This window comes from Labeo rohita, chromosome 13 (assembly GCF_022985175.1).
Source record: "Labeo rohita strain BAU-BD-2019 chromosome 13, IGBB_LRoh.1.0, whole genome shotgun sequence".
Taxonomy (NCBI): domain Eukaryota; kingdom Metazoa; phylum Chordata; class Actinopteri; order Cypriniformes; family Cyprinidae; genus Labeo; species Labeo rohita.
The window spans coordinates 4,029,288-4,055,072 of NC_066881.1; the positions used below are offsets into that span (position 1 = coordinate 4,029,288).

The following is a 25,785-nucleotide window of genomic DNA, read 5'->3' on the forward strand; positions in this document are numbered from 1 at the left end:
CATGAATATCCAATGCACTTTAAAAGCTTGCTTGCCAATATATAATATTGCTTTGTTGATGGTCTTAACATCCAACAATGCTTCAGAATTTTACTTTCATGTCATGCTACTAGGTTTTCCCTGTGTTAATCAGGAGACTGAGTGACGCATGGGAGTTTGATTTTTGCCATGAATGCTCAGAGAACACAATCACAACACATGGGTGATGGGACTATTGTGGTTGAAAGGGGACTATTGTGGTTGCAGTGGTTGAAATCCTAGTGGAGTATCTAATTTTGCAGTATTGATTATATTATTGATAGTGTTTCGTTGCATTTCTTTGTCTGACTTCAATTTAAAGGTGAGGTGTGTAATCTCTGCTAAAACTGTTTTTAAAAAGTTTTAAAGTCTGGATCATTAGAACATTAGTGATGTTTCTGGATGTGTGTAGCATGTGTTGCCGAACATAACATTAGAATTGCAATGTTAGCAACAACAAACAAATAAAAATAATAATAATAATAGTAAATCATCACAATTTCGTGAGTACTTTGCAGCGGTTCTGTTATTCAAGATTGCAGTAGTTTAAAATCTATGCATTATAACTAAATATACACCATGAATAAAAATGTCTGTTTAATTTTTACAGGTGGGAGAGAATGGAAGTAGTCATAAAAAGCCAAATAATGACAGTTTTAGGTACAAAAATAGCCTTGACTAACGTTATAAGTGGACGCTTGATGTTTGATATGACCTCTTTAATATTAGAACTGCACATCTTCTGAGTAGGAGCCATTGAAAGTATGCCACTTTCTCCTTAGTGCAGCATTGGTGTTGTCTGTTTAATTGTTCCCAAGTTCAGATCTGAAAGTGATTATAACATTGTTTGCTGTTTTCTCTTGGCTTTAGATTGCAACAACAACACTATTCTAAGGCCTAATTGTGTATCTCATTCTCTCCACTGAAGCCTTAATTAGAACGTGTCATATATGACAATGAAATGATGGAGTCTTTTTCACTTTGTTGTTGTATTTTCTTTTAATTATTTCAGTGTCCTTATTTGCTCGCTGTGGTTCTTTATATAAAGCCAATCTTTGATCTGCTATTGTTCATCACACACCAGTAAACACAATTATTAATGCTTTTACTAGGGGAAAGAAATAAATATGACAATATTACAGTCCAAAGACTTTCATACCTTGAGGAAAAATGAAATAGACTGATGAATGGATATTAATATATTACAGTGGGCCTTGAAAACACGTGCAAACACAGTTTATTTATGATTAATTTATAATTTATGGATTCAGAATATTCCTAACCAAACTCTTATTTTATTTTATTTTATTTTATTTTATTTTATTTTATTTTATTTTATTTTAAGCATTAATGAGTTATACTATAAATGTATGCAGTATATAGTCTATAAATTATGACAGAATATTGATTTTTGTGCCTGTTCCTTTTAGTCTGTGTGGTGTACTCCAGTTGCACTCGCTGTTCCTCTGTTGTTGCAGAAACGAGGAAGATTGTGTTGCACACTTGCAATTTTGCAGATAGAATCTTCCCCACCTCCTTCCCACTTTCTCAGGTCCCTGAAGCGCAGGCAGATAGCTGTTAACTGTCAAGTTGTTTGGCAGCCTCTCCAAGCACCACCTCCGGAGCTTTCTCCAACTGTCCTTCTCTCTGTGTCGGGTGCCAGAAGGACAGAGACCATCTTCTGCTGCCCCGGCGCATTCACCTGCCCTTCCCCTGGTGTTAGTTCGCTTTAATGCATGATGCCCTCAAGCAACTGTCTGCTCCCTCTTCACACTCACTGTCGATCTCATTTTTTCCTCTTATGCTACCTTTTCTTTTTCCTTCTGTCTGTTATCTGTCTCAGCCTTGGGAATGGCTGGCAGGGAACACAAGTGCGGGATACGATTGTGCATCTGATTAATTTTGTTCAGGGTTAGTTGAATTAGAGATACAAGGGCTGACACATCCGTGGACATCAAAGTGAATGTTGAAAATCAAATTTTTCCTTTAATTTTTCCTTTCCTTTTCCATTAATTGAAGTAAATTCATAGATTAACTGTGCATTTTTTAAAGTGTCTTATTTGTTTATTCTTCATATTATTATCTGTATTAATATTGTTGATTTACAGAAAAACCACGTGAAGCATGCTTTGACCCTGGGAACATAATGAACGGAACTAGACTGGGAATGGACTACAAATTAGGATCAACTGTGACTTATCAGTGTGATTCTGGGTACACTATTGCGGGACCACCCACTCTCACCTGCATCATTGGGGCTGATGGGAAGCCTGTATGGGACAAAGCTCTGCCTACATGTAAAGGTAGGACCTAAAAAATGCAGTTTATGCAGATCATTAATATACATTTCAACTGACATGTTTTCACAGGAGTGTGCGCACACAAATGCTTAGAATGTTTTTTTTTTTTTAGTTTTTAAGTACATAATGTGTTTTTACACCGATGGCAGATTTACATTTCGGTTTGCTTCTATCAAATTCTAAATTAAAATGAATAGGATTAAGTGCCTTTTGTTTGTGAAGTATTTAATTCACTGGATTATTTAAAAATAGACATTATGACATGAATATTTAATACATTTTCCTGTTCCATTACCATGGTTCATTATTCATACCATGGCATACGTTTTTCCTTATTTTAATGTTGCCCACTAATACTGGAAAGTTTTAATTATTGTTTTTATATATTTATTTTAATTTCACAGATTGGTTGGTAGTTTACTGATTTTTTTTTTTTTTTTTTTTACAACCTTGATTTAACCTTTCTCCCTGCAGTATTGATGCATGTTAATTTGATTAAGCACTTATTCTTCTAAAGAAATTAGCAGCAGCCTCTTATCAGAGACAGTATTCCTTTTGTTGTTTGCAATCTTGAGAGTTAATTGATTAGGTCTTTGTTACATGCATAGTTCTACACTGTCACACTGCCAGTACCCAGCCCATTCATTGGGTTTGGAGAAACTGTGTAGTGCTCCTATTGGCTTACACAGAGAGAGAGACAGATGCAGACAGAGGCCTTCAAAAGAACAGCGCCTAGGTCTTTGTCCCTCAGTGACAGATGAGAGAGCCTGGGTGGTGACAAGTGCCACTCATTCGCACTTTCCTGTCAACCCGAGACCTTTCTCAATTCTTCAGCTTCCCCCTCTGTCTGTCTTCCATTTCTTTTTTTCAAACCTGCGTTTTGGTCAAATGTTCAGACAAAGCATAGACAAATCAGTAAGTGTTAGAATGTGATTTGTAGACTTGGAAAAGTAATCAAAATGATTCTGTATATTTTATTATTATTATTATTATTATTATTATTATTATTATTATTATTATTATTATTATTATTATTATCATGATTTAATTTGATGTTTGTTTGTTTGATTGTTTTTCAGATTCATGAAAGTACACTATATATGCTTATGTTTTCTGTTTCATAACCAGATTTTTAGTTTTCTCTCAATATTGTGTTCAAATTTCAGTCACACATTACTTTAGGGACCAATTCTTACTATTAAATAACTAGTAACAATGACTTTTGCCTCAATAAACTCCTAATTTGCTACTTATTAATGGTTAGTAAGGTAGTTAACAGTGTTGGGGAAAGCTACTATTAGAAGTAATGCATTACAATATTGTGTTACTCCCTAAAAAGTGACTAATTTCATTACTTAGGCCCTGTTTACACTTGGTATTAAGATACGTTTTGATCACAAGTTGACAATGGAGCCACATAGTACATCTAGCATTTTAATCCATCTCTTCTGTCCACTTTTGATCTTTAGCAGCTGTTCGAATGCATTCGACCACATGCGCATCTACACTACAATAGCAATCCGATCGAATGCACTTTCGACCACACTGTAAAAAATAAAAAACACAATTTGTTGAGTCAGCTTAAAATAATTTGTTACCCTGCTGCCTTAAAATTTTAAGTTCAGTCAACTAAAATAAGTTTATTCAAATTGAAATGTTAAGTTGTACTAAGTAACAACTTAGATATCTGTGCTTGCTAAACTTAACAGATGGGTAAGTAACCCAGCTGCCTTAAAATTTTAAGTTGATTCAACTCAAATATCTAAGTTGTCACTTAATATAATTTAACATTTCAAGTTAAATAAACTTTTTTTGGGTTGACTGAACTTAAATTTTTAGGCAGCCAGGTTACAAATTATTTTAAGTTGACTCAACAAATTGTTTTTTACAGTGCACCTCTGGATGTTGTCGAAAGTGGACAAGCTCAAAACATTTTACACCCCATTTACACCTGTACTTAGCGTTGTCCATTTGTGTTTGCATCAACAAAAACACTTGTTAATACCAGGTGTAAACAGTGGCTTAGTTACTTTTTATGGGAAGTAATGTAACGTTACTTTTTTTTTTTTTTTTTTTTTTTTTTTTTTTAAATATGGGTTGGCTTACTTGTTTGTTTTTACTATAAAAAGTTATATTAGTGGCAAACGTAAAAGTCCTTTCACACCAAAAAGTGAAATGAATAAGCCACAGGCTGAAAGAAAAGTAAATTCACATCTGTACAGTAGAACACAGGAAAAGTAGGTTTGAAACTCTTCAGCAATAAATTAAAAAAATAATAAAAATACAATGCAAATGTTAGTGTAAAATGTTAGTCTAAAGTAATTTTTGCTTTTTAGTGTGGTTGAATTAGATCATCAAAGGTCAGAAGCAAAAAACATTGGTTAATAAAATGGGACTAAATACATAAAGGATATTTGTGTTATTTAACATATTTAATTATTGCAGGTTTGCGTCATATTTGAAGTTTGCCTCTGCACCTACTCCTGATTTCTCTGAACATGGGGACAGGAGAGCTGTCAGTCAATAAATGGAAAAAAAGTAACTGGCGTTACTTATTTGAAAAAGTGAAAGACACTTTCTTGTAAATTAAAAAGTAATGGGTTACTTTACTAGTTACTTGGAAAAAGTAATCTGATTACGTAGCTCGCGTTACTTGTAATGCGTTACCCCCAACACTGGTTGTTAAGTTTAGTTATGGGGTGGGATTAGGGGATCTAAAATGTGGACATGCAGAATAAGACATTAATATGTGCTTTATAAGGACTAATAAATAGCCCATATGCTAGTAATATAGTAATAGTAATAGTAGTGAGAAATGGTCCCTAAACTAAAGTGTTACCCAACTTTCATGTTGCACCTCAAAGATATTTCAACAATTCATCATATCCAGTGAAGTAGAAATCGATGTGGTTCAATAGTCCCACCAGTCATAATTGGACAAACACAAACACATTTCCAATGCTCATCCCCCAACCCACCACTGTTGAGTCAGTGTTGTTATGTCCAGCCCAGTTGGTCCGCTCAAACAGACTGTAATTTTGTTTCGTGCCGCTAGCGGCCCAGAAATCCCACACTTCACTCTTATGTAATTTCCAGTGTTTTTGTAGTAATAGCTTAAATCATGACAGAAGAAGCATGTGCTCCTTCTGAACCCAGCGTGTTCAAATACAACACCAGGTTATAGATATGAACGTGCAATGAACATCATTGACCCCAATCCGAAGGTCAAACAAGGGTTTTCGCACCTTAGTAGCATCCGCTGATTATTTAACCTCTTTTGATGGAGATGGAAAGCTGCTGATGCCCTTTGCGAGACAGCCTCATTTCCGCACTCCAGGAACATTTTGTTTGTCCTCACTGATGGAATTTCCAGCACGTTGCTTTGCCCATCTTTATGCATGAGCTGTAACTGTGGGGTAGGGACGTATTCCTATACAGGTCATTGTTGAGCTAACATAATCATCTGATTGTGTCATGAGAGATGCTTTATTTGATCTTAATCATCCGCACAGAGTGTACGCAAGCCCACGTTCGCACAATCCATTAGTTTTCTGCCTGCTAAGAATCCCCTCGGCTCCTCTATTAGTTAAGTGAGTATGTCTACCGAAGACAACTGGATCCTAGAGAGGTTGGACAGCCTGGCTCAGTCGATATCAGCCTCTTTAAATAATGGTAGCAGTGATAACTTTTTTTTTTTTTTTTAATAATGTAGCGTTTTGGTAGATGGGATAAACATTTTTTTTAATAATGGAGTGTTGCAGTCAATCGCGTAATTTTGCTGCTTCAGTTAGGCAGTCCTGCTGAAACCGCAAGCATGCTGATTTATTACAGTTTTGTACAAACTGGAAATACCCTAGCAACTGTCTAGCAACTGCTCAGAACACCTTCACAACCACATGACAAGGCCTGTGTCACATCAAATATCAGATCCCTCTTCAAACTGACAAAGTATTCAAAGGCTCATATAGCATTCTGACTTTAGACTGTTTAAAACTTCTAGGCAAGGTTGTCAATCCAACATTCAAAGTTTGCCTTGAGCTTTACTTCTGTAGTTGTGATTAGTGCTAGCTTGGTCCTTTTCTAGCTGGTGGACCACATAGCAATCATGTTAGCCAGTGAAACATAGCCAGTTAAACTAGTTGACCAGAATAGCCTTTCTGGTGTAAATAAAGAAGTCTTGCGGGATAGTCTAGTAAAGCAACATAATAGTCACTAGCATTCAAAATTGCAAACAGTAGGTCTCAAAGCATAGTAATTATATTGCCATTACCACCTTGGTGTGCATTATTTTTTAGAATAATTCAACTGCCCATCTTCAATTTTTCCGTTTTTTACCGTTCATCAAATTGTTTACTTAAAGTGTAAAGTTTACTTAAAGTTTACTGTGCGTGTAAATGTATGTGCGTATGTATATGCATGCATGTGTATATGTGTGCGTGCATGAACAAAAAAGTCTCTTGAATGAAAACTGTGCAACCCTGTTTCACAAAAGCACTTGTATATATGTAATATAGTTGAATATTGAAATATGAAGTGTTGGATTATTTTGAGAAATAATTTATTACTGTTTATTACAGAAAATGTATTACTGTCTATGTAAATTCTGTTTACAAACTCCCCACACAGCACTAATTGTCAATAACTGTACTTTTTTGAAAGCCATTTGTTTTTGAAAAAAAAAAAAAAAATTACACCTTGCACTTGAAAATTGCACATTCTGTTAGAATCTTACAGTCAAATAAACAAAATATGTGAAAAATACCTATTTTACCCTTAGGTCTTAAAGGGTTAAGATGCCTTTATGGCGGCATTTGATGTTGAAAGTTTTGGTTACAAGGCCCTTCAATAGAAAGGCAAAAACCTCTCAGGTTCCATTAAAAATATCTTCATTTGTGTTTTGCATCTTATGGGTTTGGTATGACATGAGGGAGAGTTAAAGGAGAAAATGTTCATTTTTGAATCTCAGAGTTCCAACATTAGTTGTGATATTTGTACCCAACTATATATATATATCAGTATTCTTCTTGTTTATCAGTCAGAAGTCATGCACTAATCAATGAAATACAAAATTATTTTGTATTTTATGGTGGTCAGGGTTCACAGAAAGTAGTTTGCAGAGGTTAATCCTTTTAGCTGTCCTCAGTCAGAGCTCTTCAGCTCTTCAGTAACCTCACAGGTGTGAGGTTAGACAAACTAGACGAGAGACTGTGAGCCATTTGCGATGCTTTTATACACTGCCGCTGCAGCTTCCTTTTATCAATAGCCCATGCTTAAAGCTAATGAGGTAAATGGCTTGCTGAGTACTTATGACCTTTTAGCCAAAGTGGATGCTTCCAAGTAGTCCAGTGAGAATGAGTCAGATTTGATTGGGGGGCGGCAGCGGATGAACAGACGTATCTGGGTTTCACTTTGTGGGGTGGGTGATGGCTTAAAAAAGAGTGCAGTAGGCACAATTGGAAATCGTTCTGAAAACCAAGAGAGATGTGAAGCAAATGTTGCTGTTTCACGGGCCATTTCATCATATTGTCTGTCACTTCAGTTTATTTCTAGTCTCCAAATCTGTTATTTATGTCACCTTCAGCAAGGAGAGGCAGCATGCCATCACTGCATTTATCCATTGTTTCGACCCCCAGCGCTACACAATGCACATACTGTTCAAAGCATGGCGAATATACAGAAGCCTTAGGCCAGGATAATGACTTTAACAAGATCATTTAGGAGTTAATGGGGTGTGATGCTCTCTCATCAGTTAAGCCGTACGGGCAAATGCATACGTACAATGCACATGTGCTGCACACGGACACATGACTGTAATAAACAGGCCCGTGTTCAGTCAGAGCCCGCAGGAGACCAACCACTTGTAGGAAAACAAATAAGAGAAATTGTAATACTCATATCAGGAGTAGGAACAAACATCCTGAGTCTTTCACCTTTTTTAGGCGTCAATATGTATATGATACAACATGATTTACGCATCCAGTGTATTTTTGATCACACCTTTGTTGACAGATTAAATTGCTGATTCGAAATTATTTTTTGAAACTATGTGAAATCACAGTGTATGATTGTCACAGAGTTTTTAGCTTCAGACTATAGCTGCGTCTCATTTGGAAGGCTGCGTCCTCTGGAGGTTGAATTTTAAGGCTACATAGGTCATCGAGGAAGTCTTGTTTAAGAAAAGTAAGAGTTAAATTGCAAAGTAAAAAAGAAAATATAGTATTTTACACCTCACAAGGAATAACAGTCAATTTTATTATGGTTCCTTTTCTTAAATAAGACATCCTTAATGACGTGTCCAGCCTTTTAATGCGACCTCCGGAGGATGCAGCCTCCGAAATAAGATGCAGCTTATGATTCCATCGAGTCAGAGGATATCATACATGTTGACATTTTGAACTGATTTTAGAATGCATATTGTTTTCATTTGTCATGTGTTTCCTAGCAACAAGGCACACGTTTCTGTGTGAGTTTGTTGTGATCAGAACAACTTTGAAGTCTGTTAGTGTATGGTCCTCAATTGGTGAGTGTACGATGCCCTGTTTTAAAATATGTTCAGATTTTAAAAGTCGTCTAGTGTATTCCAGCTTTTAGAATGAAAATTTATGAAATATATGAACTTCAAATGTGAATTATTAAATACACAATCCATTGTAGAACCCTTAAATGAATATGCCTTTCTTGGCAACTTGTCTTTTACATGACGACAACAACAACAAAAAGAGTACTTTAATTCAGTCACCCATTATTTTTTCATAAACATATCAGCCTTAACCAAGAAATCTCTAATATTCCTATCCCTATGATATATCAAAGCCGGAGGCTCTGGGGGAAAAAAAGAGAGCAAACAGAATCGCAATTTAATACATGTCAGTGTTTGTAACTGATTTCCTTGATCTTTTGGCTATCATGAAAAAGAGCCACAGAAGAAGAGGCAAACCACAGAAGAAGAAAAAAAAATCGTTCCTTGTCCTTTTCCTTGTCTGCTTTTTTACGATTACCCATATAAAAATGGCTGTCTAGGGACATAAACAAGATGGCCACCAAATTAAATGGCCTGCCTTAAAGGCACTTTGACAAAATCTGCACCTGCAAAACTTCTCAGATTTTCAAAATGATAAAAAAAATAAATAAATAAAACACCTGTAAGGTTTATTTGATTATTAAATATTTTGACTAATTTTAGTTATTAATTCATCTAACAGCAAGGTGGCATTAACACACACAACGTACCTAACCATGTAACAACATTGTAGAAACCACTCAGAACACCCTAACAACTGCCCAGCGACCACAGAAGCTTTTAGTAACCACCTGGTAGAACTTTAAATCTCTGTTCAAACTGCTGCTCATTTGCAACTGCTCTCAACTTTACCGCATCACTGCACATACCCCCATAACACAATGATCTGCAGCGACGGGAAGTCATTTATTTTCTATGAGCAACAACAACCATTGCTGTCACTCATTGAAAATGAATGATTTCCAGTCGCTGCAAATCACTGTATACAACAGTTTTTTTTTTTTGGTAAATACCCTAGCAACTACCAGAACATCCCTAGCAACACACTGACAACTATCTAGCAATGCTACGACAACTGCCTAGAGCACCCTAGCAGCCACCTACCACCTACCCAACACCAGAGCAACCATATAACAACATTCTATAAACCACCAAGAACAGCTTACAGCTAGCAACCACTCAAAACACACCCCTTCAAACTTCAGATCTATCTTAATTTTCATACCAAACCCATACCATTCATTAACAGACTGCATATCATTCGCTAGTGTTTTTTGAAAAAGTTGGCAGCCAGAATATTTTGTTGTGTGAATATCTGAACATAAATATATCAAAATAAAGAACAGAGCCTCTGATTTTAAACAAACACATTTCATTTTGTCAGATTCAGAATGATGATTAAAACATTGATCGAGCAGATCATGTCTACCAAGACCCCAAAGCTACCTCTTTGTAGGTTTGACATTTTATTTGGTAACTTTAGGCATTTTGATTTATATGCTTAAATGCTGCTGAATGTTTGATGATGTCATTGGCTTGCATGTGCCTATGCAATGCTTATATCATATGTTTCTGCTTCTTTGGCCCTGTCCCAAAGTTTGCACTATGCAGTCATGGCCAAAAATATTGGCACCCTTGCAATTCTGTCATAAAATGCAACACTTCTCTCAGAAAATTGTTCCAATTGCAAATGTTTTGGTATTCACATGCTTATTGTTTTGGTTTGCACTGCAACAACACACACACACACACACACACACACAAAAAAAAACAAAAAAAAAAAAAACAACAACAACAGAAGAAAAGTCAAATTTGATAAAATTTCACACAGAACTCAAAAATGGACTGGACAAAATTATTGACACCTTGTCAAAATTGTAAGAAATAACTGCTTTTCAAGGATGTGATGCTCCTGTAATTTGTATTTAGACACACCTGTGGCAAGTAATCACACTTGCAACCAGTTAAAGTGGAGGAGAATCAACCTTTGTGTTGTGTGTCACACTGAGCATGGAGAAAAGAAGTGTAAAGAGCTGCCTGTGGATCTGAGAGAAAAAAATGTGGAAAAACATGGAAAATCTCAGGGCTACAAGTCCATCTCCAGAGATCTTAATGTTCCTGTGTCCACTGTGCGCAATATCATCAAGAGGTTTACAGCCCATGGCACTGTAGCTAACCTCCCTGGACATGGACGGAAGAGTAAAATTAATGAAAAATTACAACGGATGGTTTGAATGGTGGATAAAGAACCCTGATTAACTTCCAAACAAATTCAAGCTGATCTGCAGACATAGGGTACAACAGTGTCAGCTCGCACTATCCATCGCCATCTGAATGAAAAGGGAGACCCAGGAGGACACCACTGCTAACACAAAGGCATAAAAAAGCAAGATCTAAAGTTTGCCAAAACTTATGTGACAAAACCACAGTCATTCTGGGAGAACAAACTGTGGACAGATGAGACACAAGTAGAGCTTTTTGGTAAAGGACATCATGGCACTGGTTACAAAAAAAGAAATGAGGCCTTCAAAGAAAAGAACACAGTCCCTACAGTCAAACATGGTGGAGGTTCAAAGATGTTTTGGGGTTGCTTTGCTGCCAGTGGCACTGGATCCCTTGACTGTGTGAACGGTATCATGCAATCTGATGATTACCAAAGAATTTTGGGGCACAACGTAGTGGCCAGTGTCAGAAAGCTGGGTCCCCACCAGAGGTAATGGGTCTTTATAGCAGGACAATGACCTGAAACACACTTCAAAAAGCACTCAGAAATGGTTACAAACAAAGCGCTGGAGAGTTCTGAAAAGGCCAGCAATGAGTCCAGATCTGAATCCCATAGAACACCTGTGGAGAGATCTCAGAACAGCAGTTGGGAGAAGGCATCCTTCAAATCTGAATGACCTGGAGCAGTTTGCAAAAGAAGAGTGGTCCAAAATTACAGTAGAGAGGTGTAAGAAACTCCTTCATGGTAACAGAAAGCAATTGATTTCAGTTATTTTTTCGAAAGGGGGTGCTACCAAGTATTAAGTTAAGGGTGCCAATAATTTTGTCCAGTGCATTTTTGGGGTTCTGTGTGGAATTGTATGAGATTTGACTTTTCATCTCTGTTTTTTTTTTTTTTTTTTTTTTTTTTTTGTGTGTGTGTGTTGTTCCAATGCAAACAAAAAAAATAAAACAAAACAAAACAAAACAAAAATGTAAGTACAAAAACATTTGCAACTGCAACACTTTTCTGAGAGAAGGGTTGCATTTTCTGACAGAATTGCAAGGGTGCCGATATTTTTGGCCATGACTGTATAAAATGTATTTTCTGCCTTATTCTGTGATTAAAAAATGATTTCCTAGCCAGTTAAAAATAAGAAAAAAGTAACTAAGATTGCCATTATCGGTGTCATGTGCAGGGGGTGGAGTAATAATTTCTGCCTATTCATTGATTAGATATCAGTGTTAATTTTGACAGCTAATTTTTATTCAGTTTTAGTCATAGTCTTTGGACTAAAATGCCATTTAGTTTTAGTCATTTGAATAGTTTTAGCCTTAATATCATAAGACTTTAGTTGACTAAGTCTAAAGTACATTTAGTCAACTAAAATCTATTTGGTTTAGTTACAGAGTAATGCATTTATTAAGCATTTCTCTTAAATTTCCGAACTCATTAAATGTTCAGAGAGAAAACATCTATTAACCTATTAACTGGTAATATGAATGATATTAAGGGCTGGACATGCAGTATAGATACATATTTAAGTGCTGTGATACATAACATGTCTTTATCTTAAAGGGGTCCTATTATGCTTTTCACTTTTTGAACTTTAGTCTTTAGTGTGTGGTGTGTATCTTACATAAAAAAAAACTACAAAGTTACCTCCCTAACATTTTCATCATTGTTTTTTGTCATTCAAGAAGTGTGTTTATTTTGTTATCGTCTCGTTTTCGTCTGTGACAAATATTGTAGATGAAAATTATGATGAATATTTTTTGTTTGTTTTAGATATCACAACTAATGTCAGGTATTGTAGTCCATTTTGTCAAACAACAGAAAACCATTTATTTTTATTTTGTTAACATTCACGCTACATCAAGAGCACGAACACAAAGATAACTGACAAAAATGGAAACAAGACGGGGAGAGGGGGTGCCGCTTACTATTTGTGTTGTGAGGCTGGTTATTCTGTCATGCTACGTCAAGAGCACAAACATGAAGATAATCCAATAAAGTCTTTTAATAAAATTTCCAGAAGATGAAGGTAAATCCAAAACAGAATGGAACACAAGCATTAATATGGGCAAAAAGGAACTAAACGCAACAAGCAGGCCTTCGGTATGACAGTTCACCCCCCTCCCCTCCAGGAAGGCGTGACCTCATGCCACAGGAACAACACAGGGAGGGACGGAGGAGGACTTAGGAGGAGGACAAAGGAGTGGATGTGCGAAAGACTTTGAACTGGATCAGACGGAGGGACGAGCCAGGGAGAAGACAGAAGGGACTTGGAGCAGGAGAAGCCAGGTGGCAGGACCCAGGCTACAGCCATGATGGCGACCCACGGTGGAGCCAACGGAAGGAGGAGCCATTATAGAGGAAAGGCTGCCGATTCCAGGCGGGTGACCAATGGCGGTAGAGCAGGTGGTGGTGGAACCTGAGACAGAGACGGAGAGCCGACAAGCCAGGGTGGTGCCAAGGACACATGGGGCCAGAGAGCTCTGGTAGCTGAGGCAGAGATCCAGAGGTCTGCCGCGGAGTGACTGAGGACCAAGGTGGAGCTGGAGGGAGGGAGGAGCCCAACGGAGCCGGTGGGATGGAGTGACGAGGCGCAGCTGGAGGAGTCCTGAGGGGATGGCAGGTCAGCGACTGACCAAGGCGGAGCCGGAGGGATGAGGGAGCCCAGTGGAGCTGGTGGGTCGACGGGTGATGGTCGAGACGAGGGAGCTAGGTGAGATGCTCCTCAGTGGGGCCGATGATGAACGACGAGTTGTTGCTCACCAACACCCACTCCACAAAGGCGGCGATAGAATCCCGAGGGCCACCTCCGGACAACTGTGCTCTGCACTCATCGTTGAGGCTCGTCAAGGAAATGTGCAGAGGCTGCTGTCCAGGAAGTTGGAATGGTTGGCGATCTCCACGAAGATCCCCTTTTGTTCCATCAGAAGGAGGATGTAATTGGGATAAAGTCCCTCCTTTAGCAGGGGAAGAAGATGTACGGGTAAATCCATAACCAAATATAAAAACTGACAAAAACGGAAACAAAACAGGGAGAAAGGGCGCCTCTTACTATTTGGCCAGTTATTCTGTCACGCTACGACAAGAGGACAAACATAGTCCAATAAAGTATTTTAATACGATTTCTAGATGATGAAGGTAAATCCAAGACAGAAGAGAACACAAGCATTAACAACAATAATAAACGGCAGCTGAAACAACAATGAAGAGATCTTATAAAAGGCAGTAAACGAGGGATATACAGGTACTGAGGGTTAACTGATAATTGACTAATGAACTAATGAGAACAGGAGCAGAACCAAATATGGGCAAACAGGAACTAAACACAACAAACAATCCTTGGGTCTAACAGTGAGCAGATTTCCCCACAACATAATTTCTCAGAGATATGGCTTTAATAATCAAGGCATCTAAGGACTGCTTCACTATTTCTGTTTCCCATCATTTTGCTTTATTTGATGTTTGAATCATCGCAGATGTAGCATCTGGATCAATCAGACACACAGTTATTTTTTTACAATTATCAAATAAAGACCAACAAGCCAACTATATGTTGGAGTTCTGGAGACAACCCCCAAAAGCAACTAACACCCTAAAAGGGCTCAGTTGCCAGGGCGACCATCTGATAACATGGGTTTTATTGCTCAAAGGAATGCAAGCAGAGCACACTACATTTGCCTATAGGACACACACAATGCCTATAGAAATGGACTCTTTCTTATTCATTCACAGACAAACCTTTCTTTGACCCCCCCTCTCTTCTGCAAAATCTTCCAAACGCTGCCCGTGTGGAAGGGCTCACGGGGAGCCTAAGCCTGCACAGGGCATGCTCGGTGTGCCCGACAGGCCCCAACATATAGAGCTGTGGCTCTCGAACCACAAAGAGTCAGACTAATAACACTGGAGTTCATCTTCACTCAACCCTGGAATTCATCCTCATGGAAATGTCCTTGAACAGACATTTCTCACTTCTTCTGCGTGTTTTCTTTTTAGTTTCTTCACTCGTCTCACATGAGTGACTTACCTCAGCCAGTCATTGGTTCTTTTGGAACCTAAGAGGATGAGAAGGATGAACTAGAACTCTTCAGAACTTCCCTAAGCTTGCGCCAGGCCTTGCGGCTTTGTCTTTCCATTCCCCAAAGATCATAGGATTTTAGCTGGGTCCCTCTCAGCTCTTGGTTCTTCTTCAGTTTTCACATGGGAAGAAACTCCCAGTCACCATCAAGTCAGAACATCTTTGGAGTTCATCACTCTTTGGACCCGGAAGAACGTGATCGCGATTCCAAAACCACCACTGCTCCAAACTATCAAGACTTTCAGCAGAGACTTCTTTTAGATGCTTGTTCAATGACCAAGGCAATGCAAGTATAGTACATTTAACTAAACGAAACAGACATTTAGTATAAGCTGTAAACCCATTGAAAAACGGCACTGATGGATTCACTCAGGTGGTTAACTGACTCTTTTTATAGCTTCATTTTCTTGTATCTCTAAAGTCTTTTTACTGACCCTTCCCCCATGTATGAGTGATTTCATGTTTGTTTGTTTATTTTAGTTATGTGTTAGTCCTTGGTTAATAAAACTCTTGTGAACAAATTACATGAGTTTTGATTCTGATTCTGCCTTGCAAAATTAATGTCCCTTTACGATTCCGATTTAAGCTACATGCTCTAATGCAACAGTACATTAAGAAAGTTATTTTCTGTGGCCAAGAAAATATCATTTCTTAGAGGTGATATGAAATTATATTGAATGTCCGCTGGACGAACAGATTAGTTGATGGAAAATTAATTATGCTACCGTTACTGTTGTCAGCTGATATAAATAATGGTAATTAATCATAATTAATTGTAATTATTTATATACATTTCCCTTTTGAGCTAATTCGCAACACAGATTTCCTCTTACTTCATATTCTGGAGTTCCCTTACGCATTTATGTGCACTCCTCTAAAACTGTGCTGATTGTTGTCATGGTGAAGTATATAGAATCAAATGTGTATATATTGACGTGGAATGAAGGATATTAAATGTAACGAATGTAAATCTAACCATGCTTTAGGGAGGCACACCCCAGATCATCTTAGCAACTTTTAGTCAACTGCTCCCCTGAAATTATACTAGCATATGCTTCTCTGAGAGTGCAGTGCTCTGTGGTTCCTCTGAGTGAAGGTCTTGTGGCGGATATGCAGATCAGGATGAGCAGGACTGGGAAGACTCGATTTGAATGTTAAGGTCCTCTCTCCCAAAGACTGCAAGCGTGGAAATGGCCTCTATGTGCAATTGCCATGAGCATCATGCCGGCATCAGCTGTCTGATGAAATGGCACAGGGTTTTATGCATTAATGGCTCATGCAGGGTTAATGGGGTTTCATCAGAACACTCCAATAACTCCACTAACAGCCAATAATCCTGCCTTTCCCAAGTACAATTCTGCTTCTTTAACAGTTACTGCTTGCCGAATGGACATTTCTAAATGAGAGAATTGATTTTAATATTGTTAGTGACAGCTTAACAAGTAAATGCTGCAACTATACGTTGGAGAAGTCGTTGAGCAGGCGCTGACCACTTGGCTTTTTTTTTTTTCACACGCTTGTAATTTCCATACTATCGCTTGGAATACTGATGTGGCCCAGAGCCACGTCCTCAAGCTTTTAGACAAAACTCATTAGAAAGAGGTGAGATCCCTTTAAATAATGAAGGATTTTCCTCTCTTTCTTTGGTTCTCTCACCCAAACAGATCTTTTATTCGTTTCCATAGTAACTAAAAGACTGTCTCAGTACTGTTGAATGAGAACTCTTCCCTGGCTGTAAATAGTGAGAGGGTGTGGGGGTTGGGAGCACGGTGGGATGGCGCCTCTCAGAGGCCGTACGGACACACGGCTGCTTCTAATCTGTTGAAGCCTCCTTTTCATGTATGCATGATTTTGCACAGCTATGTTCAAGCGTTGGATTTGCGAGCGAAGCTTGGGTCGGTCAGGTGGCAGCCACAGCTGTTGTCTTCATGCTTATGTGAGGCAGGAACACATGGGCTGCTACATTTAGCCACGCATGCAGTCTGGGCACAACAGAGCGCTGCTAACAACAGCTAATGAGCTGCCGTCTTAGAGAAGATACAGTTATCCTGCAGTGACCTGTTCTTATGTAGGCTAATGCGTGTTTTGAAGTCATGTGCTCTTTGTGTAGCAGTTTTGGGCTTTCAGTGGGTGTTTACAGAACATAAACAGATAAGAGATAGGAATCCAAAAAATAAATATGGTTGAATTTAGTACACATGGCTTACCACTTTTATGATTATATTATATATGATTATATATATATATATATATATATAAATTATTTGGTTAAACTTCAGTTTAGTGACCCATTCTCACTATTACCTAGTTGCTTATTACCATGCATATTAGTAACATATTACCTGCTTATTAGAACGTATAAAGCACATATTTAATGCTTCATTCTGCATGACCATATTTTAGATCTCTTAATTCTACCCCATACCTAAACTTAAGAACTGCCTCATTAACTATTAATAAGCAGCAAATTAGGAGTTTGAGGAAAAAGTCCTAGTTAATAGTAAGTTATTAGTAAGAATTGGTCTCCAAAATAAAGTGTGACCTCATATATTGTACAGACAGACTTATGACATTTACTGGCATGTCAAGATGGTGGTTGTCATGTGTAATAGTGATTTTATCCCTGTACCTAAATACTTAGTCTACTACTATGGCCTACTAAATTTGCTATTTGCAAGTGCAAAGGGGGCAAAAGGGATATTCACGGCCTGTCGCACACATGCGAAAAAAGAGGGAAAGAAAGAAACCCCAGACAGTCAGGCCTGAAAAATGTATATTTCCAAAAACCTGAAATTTTCTTCCATCTCAGTGTGAAATTGCAGGTTTCTAAAGGCAAATCTTCCAACAAAAGGCACTGTGTGTGTGTGTGTGTGTGTGTGTGTGTGTTTGTGTATGCCCACTTGCACACAAACATGCACAACTCTGTGTGTGTGTGTGTGTAGCTCCAGACAGTCTTCTCATGGTGAGTGTGAAGGGAAGGTGATGTGATCAAAGCTACAGGAGCGAGTTTGATTTGCAGAAAACGGGGAGCCTCAGCTGCATTCTGACACCAGCTTTTCATGAGCTCACAGAAGCATTGTGAGGCAGATGAAGCAACAGACCTGTGGGTGCCAGAGCCCAGAGGCTTTAGCATGGGACTGATGCGCGAGGAATCTCAATTGAAGATCATTGTTACTGAGACCTGAGGGATGAAAGGAACACAGCCAGAGCAGAGAGATCACAGGTGGCGTGGACTGCGATTTTGGAAGGCCAGGTTACTCGTTGGCATGGAAATAAAGCAAATACAAGCTGAGTTATGCCAGGGTTTAGGTACACAGAGAACTTGTTTAGTTCTAACCTCACGTGCTTTCGCTGTTCATCAAAGTTAGTGGCTCTCGGGAAGGGTGTTCTACAAATAACGTTTTATGTAATCAGATTTTGTTTGGTGAGGGCTTTCTGAATTAAAATTAAGGTAACACTTTGGTTTAGTTGCTTATTAGCATGCAAATTATTAGTTTATTAGTACTTATAAAGCATATATCAACACATTATTCAGCATGACCATATTTTACATCCCTCAGTCCTACCCTATACCCTATAACTTAACAACTGCCTTACTAACTAAAATTAGGAGTTTATTGAGACAAAAGTCATTTTTAATAGCTAGTTAATAGTCACAATTGGTCCCCAAACTGAAGTGTGACCAAAATGTGTTTTATTTCTGTGGTGCTTAAAAGTCAAACATATCTAGATGGTGTAACTACCCTAAGATATATAGGCTACATATTAAAGTGTGGAAGTTTGTGTGTTTTTTTTTTCCCACTTCTCGTTCGAGAAGCCATTTAACCTGGATATTCAGCATTATAGGGAAGAAAAGGATGATCGCAGTTTTCATTTCATGTTGACTTCATGTCCTAAAAGAATCAGTTTCTTTCAAAGAATGAATAGTAAGACAACACAAGTTAATATGTTCCTTTCTATCTACCTTAGTATTTAACCAATGACGAGCTATTTGCTGTGAATTTGCAGGATTTGTTATTGATTTGCTGCTGTAGGTAAATACTAGAAGAGTAATGAAGTGTTGTAAACTTGCGCTACTAGTGTGCTTACGATTATAATAATGCATTCAAATAATATAATAACATATACCAGTTAGCAATATTCAGTATCATAACGGACTGTTTTTGTGTCGCTAAATTAATTGGAAAAGTCTGACACTCAGGGCCAGATTCTTTTGCTGTTAAAAAACTACTGTCAGGATTTACTAAAGACTAAAAAGGTGTGGACACAGTCATTTTTTCAGCTGACCTTATTGCATAAGCATTTGTAGGCGCTAGTCAGTTTGCTGGTAAATAAACTGGCCATTATTTACCACCTCAAAAAAGGATGTTTTAACCCATTTTGCACTTGACATGGCTGTGATTGTTGCTGCCAGGAGGACATACCGCAGAGAACAGAGAGCTCATATTTTTCCACTCATATTAATTTATTTGGAATGCCAGAGGAAGACATTATCGAACATATCGTTTGATTGTTTGCGACCTTACTCAATTTAATTTGCACACTGCCAGGAGATCAACCGCTGAACACTCCCATCGGCACTTTTGTGCAAATTTTCCTTGTTTACTAAATCTGGCCCCGAGTTTTGCACCTTTAAGGTAATAATGGCCATGTCCACTGTCCACTAAAAATAAGGTGGCTAAAAGTAACAAAGCAATGAAATGAGGGAGATTGCATGGGTTCTGGGCCCTCTACAAAGCTTTACAAATCCATGGCCTCTTGCATGTTCATTTATTATCATTTCAGCTGACAAAAAAAAAGGTTAGCAAGCTCAACTCAATTAAACACATTTTATCATATTTAAATCTCTACTGCAGAATTGCAGTTTTTTCTTCCAGTCAATGCAGTGAAAAGCATCTGCATATTTCACATAGGCCTGGTAATTATTAGCTATTTAAAGTTAAGCATTTATTATTAGTCGAATGATATGGGTTTCTTAATGGCCAATTTGATTGCCGATATTTAGAGAGCAAGATGTATTAGAGATAATGTACATATAAATGAATGATGAAACTACATGCGTAACACTTCCTGACATGAACTCTTATTGTATAAATTTTTTTTCTGAAAAAAAAACAACAACTTTCGCTATATTTTGGAACTGGTGCAGGGGGGTGGGTAGCACTTCTGTTAATCGGCCAAGCAGGTACTATTATCGACCACAGATATCTCTAAATTCCAAAATATGGGCTGATTTCTTATAACTTCCCTAACACTGCTTATCAGAGGTGGTCCATCGGTTACAAGGTCACACGCTATGGGCCAGGTGTGACAGAAGCACTGACGTTGATTAATATCTCCACAAATACTCTTCGCTGACCTTCTAAGCCTCAAATTTTTACACTTGGCACTGTCAATAATCCTCTTGGTGACCTTTGTGGTTGATTTTCGCTTGTTTTTCCTGTCATGCACAGTCAAACACCTAAGCGTTTAGCCTCTGCCCATTATAGTCCTGATAAAGAGATAACACACGCCAATGCACCAACACACAGATGATTTATAGTCTTCATTGGCTGCTCCTCCTCAATACTCCCTCTTTGCGCTCAGACCTGAATTACGAATCAGTTTTACTAAAATAGCTGTCAGAGGCTATAGCAATTCCAATAGCCTTTCCACGCGGTTTGCATGATGTGTTAATTGTAGGCAATTCTAGCAGCGCTACCATAAAGCTGGTTTGTGCAATCAATGTCAAGTCTAAGCAAATTAACCCTGCTTGTATTAAGGTATGTACATTTTCCAATACCTTGTTATTGACTTCCTTGCTCCAATAAATGCTTAGGAGTTAAGCAAACCGCTTGCTGCAGGATGCAATGATCTGGTGTCATTAACTTGTACGAGTCCACACAATACCTACTGCACCTGAATTGTGATTACTGTTGAGTTGTTATTAGGGAGAGCTACTTCTGTCTTTGATGTGAATTATGTTTGATGTACAGTGATTTATTGTTAAAAACAGCAGTGTTTCAAAGTGTGTCAGTCAAACTTTTTTTTTTCTTTTTTTTTTTTTAATTTCCTCTGGTAATTACTCTACTCATCTGTTATTCAAACAGTGCCGTCTTTTTAAATAAAGTCTGCCTTTCAATCGTGATTTTTGCTCCCTACACACTCAGTAGGGAATTTCTGTTGAAGCTCATTTTGCGTGGCAAAATCCATTTATTTAGAATGCCCTACAACGTCATCAACCAGAGGCAACAACTGTGTCATGTAGATTAAGAGTTCCAAGTCTAATGACATAAATAAATATACTGTAAATACACATACTTTCATGTAAATGTATACAATAAATTCAGGTGTGGTTATATAAAATATAAGCTATTGTGTAGCATATAATTTGTATCATTTATCATGCTTAAACCCCTACATTTAGTAATAAATATGTAGTGAACAATATGTATTATTGAATTTAATGTGACTTTAATTTTTAGTATTAATCTATTAGTTATATTAATTTATTTGGTCACACTTTATTTTAAGGTCCAATTCTCAGTATTGGCTAACTATTAGCTATGAATTTTGCCTCAATTTTGCCTCTTAATTTGCTGCTTATTAATAGTTAGTAAGGTAGTTGTTAAGTTTACATATGGGATTTTAAGGGAATTAATTAAGGGAATCTAAAATATGATCATGCAGAATAAGGCCTTAATATGTGCTTTATAAGTACTAATAAACAGACAATATGCTAGATCCCTCACACCCAGACCACTTCCTCCTTGAACTGCTGCTGTCTGGTCGGTGCTACAGAGCACTGAGCACCAGAACGGCCAGGCACAGGAACAGTTTCTTCCCTCTGGCAATCCATCTCATGAACAGTTAACTTGACAGTAAATGTGTAATACACAACACTATTTATTTATTTAACACATACCTGTACACACAAATACCATCTATTGTCTATTTTGTATGTTGTGTTTTTTTCTTTCTTTCTTTATTTTGTATATTGTTATTCCTTATTTATCTGTTTGATTTTTATTATCATGTCTATTATTATTGCTGAAATCATGCATTTTAAACCAAATTAGTTTAAACTTCATATATGTGTGTACACATCCGAAGCACATGCACAGAAACCAGTTGTCATATGGCATGTGAGTTCTAAACTAAGTTCTCTTTCATGTCTTATTGCACTTAAACTGTCAAATACAGACGTTTGTTAAAAACACAGTTACAAAAACAGTCGGTTATGTCTGTAAAGGTAAACAGCTGGGAAAGAAATCGCATGATTATATTAGATCTACAGCAGGGTAATATATACAGTAAATAAATAAATAAATCCACTGCTGTCTTGTCTCTTCTGAGGCTGGGACTCTAAATAGTGTTCTGTGCAGCCAGTGACAGAACAGTTAGCATGCTTTGCTTAAACTTTTGGTGTTAGAACTGGTACACCGTTGATGGTGCTGTGGGTGGAAACGTGCAGATTAAAGGGCTGTAATATTATAATAAGATTCACTTATCAGGTCATGGGGGGAGCTAAATCTGATGCGCTCATTTTTTCACATGCTTGTAGAAAAAGCCTTACTGGGTTGTCCTTTTTTACATTTTCTCGGTTGGTTGATGCACTGGGGACCCGATTATAGCACTTAAACACAGGAAAAAGTCAGATTTTCATGATATGTCATCTTAAAGTTTTTTGGTTATTATGTGTGAATAAAGACTATTTAGTTTGTTATTTGCCTAATAAATTACATTTTTAAAAAAACAAGTTTTTGACAGATTCCTAAAATATTTGTGTTTTCTCTTTATTATGGCAGGTGGTCTAATAAATGTAAGCACTGTATGATTTGGAATTAAATTATATTGGCCAAATATTGACTTTGAAGTGCACTATCGAGGGATTGAAATGTACCTTAAGCACATGTAGACAATGTGGACTTGAAACAGAGTATGTGACACTCAGCCATGTGATCAATTGATTCCTGAAAGCACAAAGGCAAAGTTCTTTTTTTTTTTTTTTTTAGATCTGACCAATCATAATAAAAAACGACTTTGCTTGTGGTTTCCTGTTCCTGTTCTCCCTCTTTTGAAATTTGGAGAGCTCCCTTAGCCTCACTGGTCATCACATATCTAATACAGTACTAAAATGACCTCATTACCTTGTGTCATATGGACTAAACAAGAGCAAATATGAGCCTTTAAGGTTGCTTTTCTCTTTTCAGCACCATGTGGTGGGCAGTACACTGGATCAGAAGGCGTGGTATTATCCCCAAATTACCCTCTCAACTACACGACAGGCCAGACCTGCTCCTACTACATCACAGTGTCTGGAGAATTTGGTAAGTACATAAAGTTACTTTCAAAGGTCACGACTGAGTTTATAGAGTTCTTGGACAAGAATATAATTTAAAAAGACTGGAAACTATGTTCACTCACAAATTTCTAGTAAATTTCATAAAATTTAATTTAGCATTTTTTTCAAAGATTACACACAATTCTTTTGTAAAATGCTTTAAAAATGCTATAATTGTGATGATAATAACTCTATATTTTAATTTCTGGGAATTGTGCAGTTTACTTTCTCTTTTTCTCTTCAAAAGAACCTTAGAGTTAGTTACTTTGCCATTACAGACATTGTACTGGAAAGTTAATTAGTAGTTGTATAGCAAGTATAAACTCACTTGAATAATCCACTTCATTCAAGTGGTGAGTCCTTAGTCTGTAGATACTGTATAAATGGATGTAAAAATCTCCCTGCCAAAACAACACACACATTGTGTGAATAAATTATTTATTACAATGAAATAATAGTAAAGCATAAACTGAAAATGAATTCACATAGTTCTAATGCTCGCATTTCCATTAAATGTTTACCTATATTAAGGTACAAAAAAAACAAAACAACAACAACAACAACAAAGTATAGTTATGTAAAAGGCAATTGTTTTCAACAGATATAGTTCGTTAGCACCTGCAGTTTTGGATGATGCATTAGCAAAGCTAACTGGTTAGCTAGCATGTAAACTCAGTTAGCTATATTAGTGCTTATTCATAAAACAGAACTACATTACCAACCGTTATCCAAAATCATGTTTACATTCAGAAGAAAACATGAATATCATCAATAACTTGTAGTGACATGCAACATGCCTGCAACACCAATGTTACTAAGTGGCTTAATAATTTAATATTTTACTACTTGTCATAGTCTAATCTCCTTTCTTTAAGTGAAATACATAACAAAAACACCTTAGCACTATGATGTAAATGAATGAATAAACAGAAAGAAAAAAAGAAAGAAAGTATAATGTTCCATTATGTACAGAAGGTGAGTTGTATATTTTTATACAACAAAATATATTTTTGGCCATTCTTCATATCCACAACTGCACAAAACGACAGTTTACTAAATCTGCTGCAAATCCTTGCAGTTTATGCATAGCAAATAGGAGTGTAAGTATAGCTTCAACATTTGAAGTTTGTGGAAGTGTTTGTGAGCCGACAGAAATCCAGTCAAACTGATATTTGCAGAGCGACTAGCAGCGACCGTTCAGGTTTTCTGTATTGTTTGAGTATGAAGCTGGGACCGACATCTCATTACAGAGGAGATAATAGAGTCATCGCAGTGGCCTGGGTGACCCCTTTCCACCCCTCTCTGCTTAGCTGGCTCTCATACAAGCACCTGACATGCACAGCATGCCTCTGTGATTTCCCTGCTCTCTTATGCCCTACCGCATGAACCATGTGTCCTTTCTGGCAAGCCAACACGTTTAATCACAGCTTCATCATTGGTCTCGGGTCAGAGAGAATAGACACCAGACGGGACCAAACATACACATAATGCATAAATTACAGAAAGAGGTTCATGATATAAAAAAATAAAATAATAATAGTAATAATAATAATACATTTATTTTAGTTTATTATTATTATTACACAAATGAATTACACACACACACACACACACACACAAACATATCTACAACTTGAATCAACAACTTGAATTTGATTTGTGAGTCATTTGGTTTGTTTCATTAAAAAGATCCAGTTCAGTTAATTGTTTGTGAATCACAAGCAAAGAACCAACTGGCAGTTTGCAGCTTAATTCCCACATAGATCATTGACCATTGAACAGAGCTGCTGCAGTACTAAAAATGGTGTTCTGCGGTATGGGTTTACAGTGTGCACATTTTATTCACAATTTCATGGCATGAATTCAGTAATCAAAATCTTCTATTATACTGAATTTAACCTCATGTGCCGTTTTGATGTGACTATACATACTTCTGTGCAGACTGCATATTACGGGCACTTATAAAACCATCGACCTGAAGCATGCGTGTCGATGGGAAATTTATGTGAATTTATGTCTTCATTCATTGTACTTCTTTTGTTAGCATCGCTTCTCAGCAGTGGTGATAGTAACACGCTCTGTGCGTTTCATTTTGTTTCCTCAGTGGTGTTTGGGCAATTTGCCTATTTTCAGACAGCCATGAACGACTCTGTTGAGCTATTTGATGGGCCCAATCAGAATTCTAGGCTGCTAAGCTCCCTGGCTGGGTCTCATTCCGGTAAGTAATAGCTTTACATTCACCCCAGTTTTGTTGCTTTGAGTTTGCTTTGAAATGCACAGAACCCTTTGAAAAGACGCAAACAGGCATATATGGCTTTTTAAATCTGTGAA

At 37.4% G+C, this 25,785-nt stretch overlaps 1 protein-coding gene across 2 annotated transcripts in view; it reads left to right on the top strand.

The window, feature by feature from the left end:
• csmd1a (CUB and Sushi multiple domains 1a) overlaps positions 1-25,785 on the top strand; it is a 500,785-nt gene that overhangs the window by 400,460 nt on the left and 74,540 nt on the right. For both annotated transcript variants that reach the window (XM_051125525.1, XM_051125526.1), the window contains exons 30-32: positions 2,127-2,321; positions 23,324-23,440; positions 25,559-25,672. In XM_051125525.1, the coding sequence (XP_050981482.1) occupies positions 2,127-2,321; positions 23,324-23,440; positions 25,559-25,672 (426 nt within the window). The remainder of the gene's footprint in view (positions 1-2,126; positions 2,322-23,323; positions 23,441-25,558; positions 25,673-25,785) is intronic.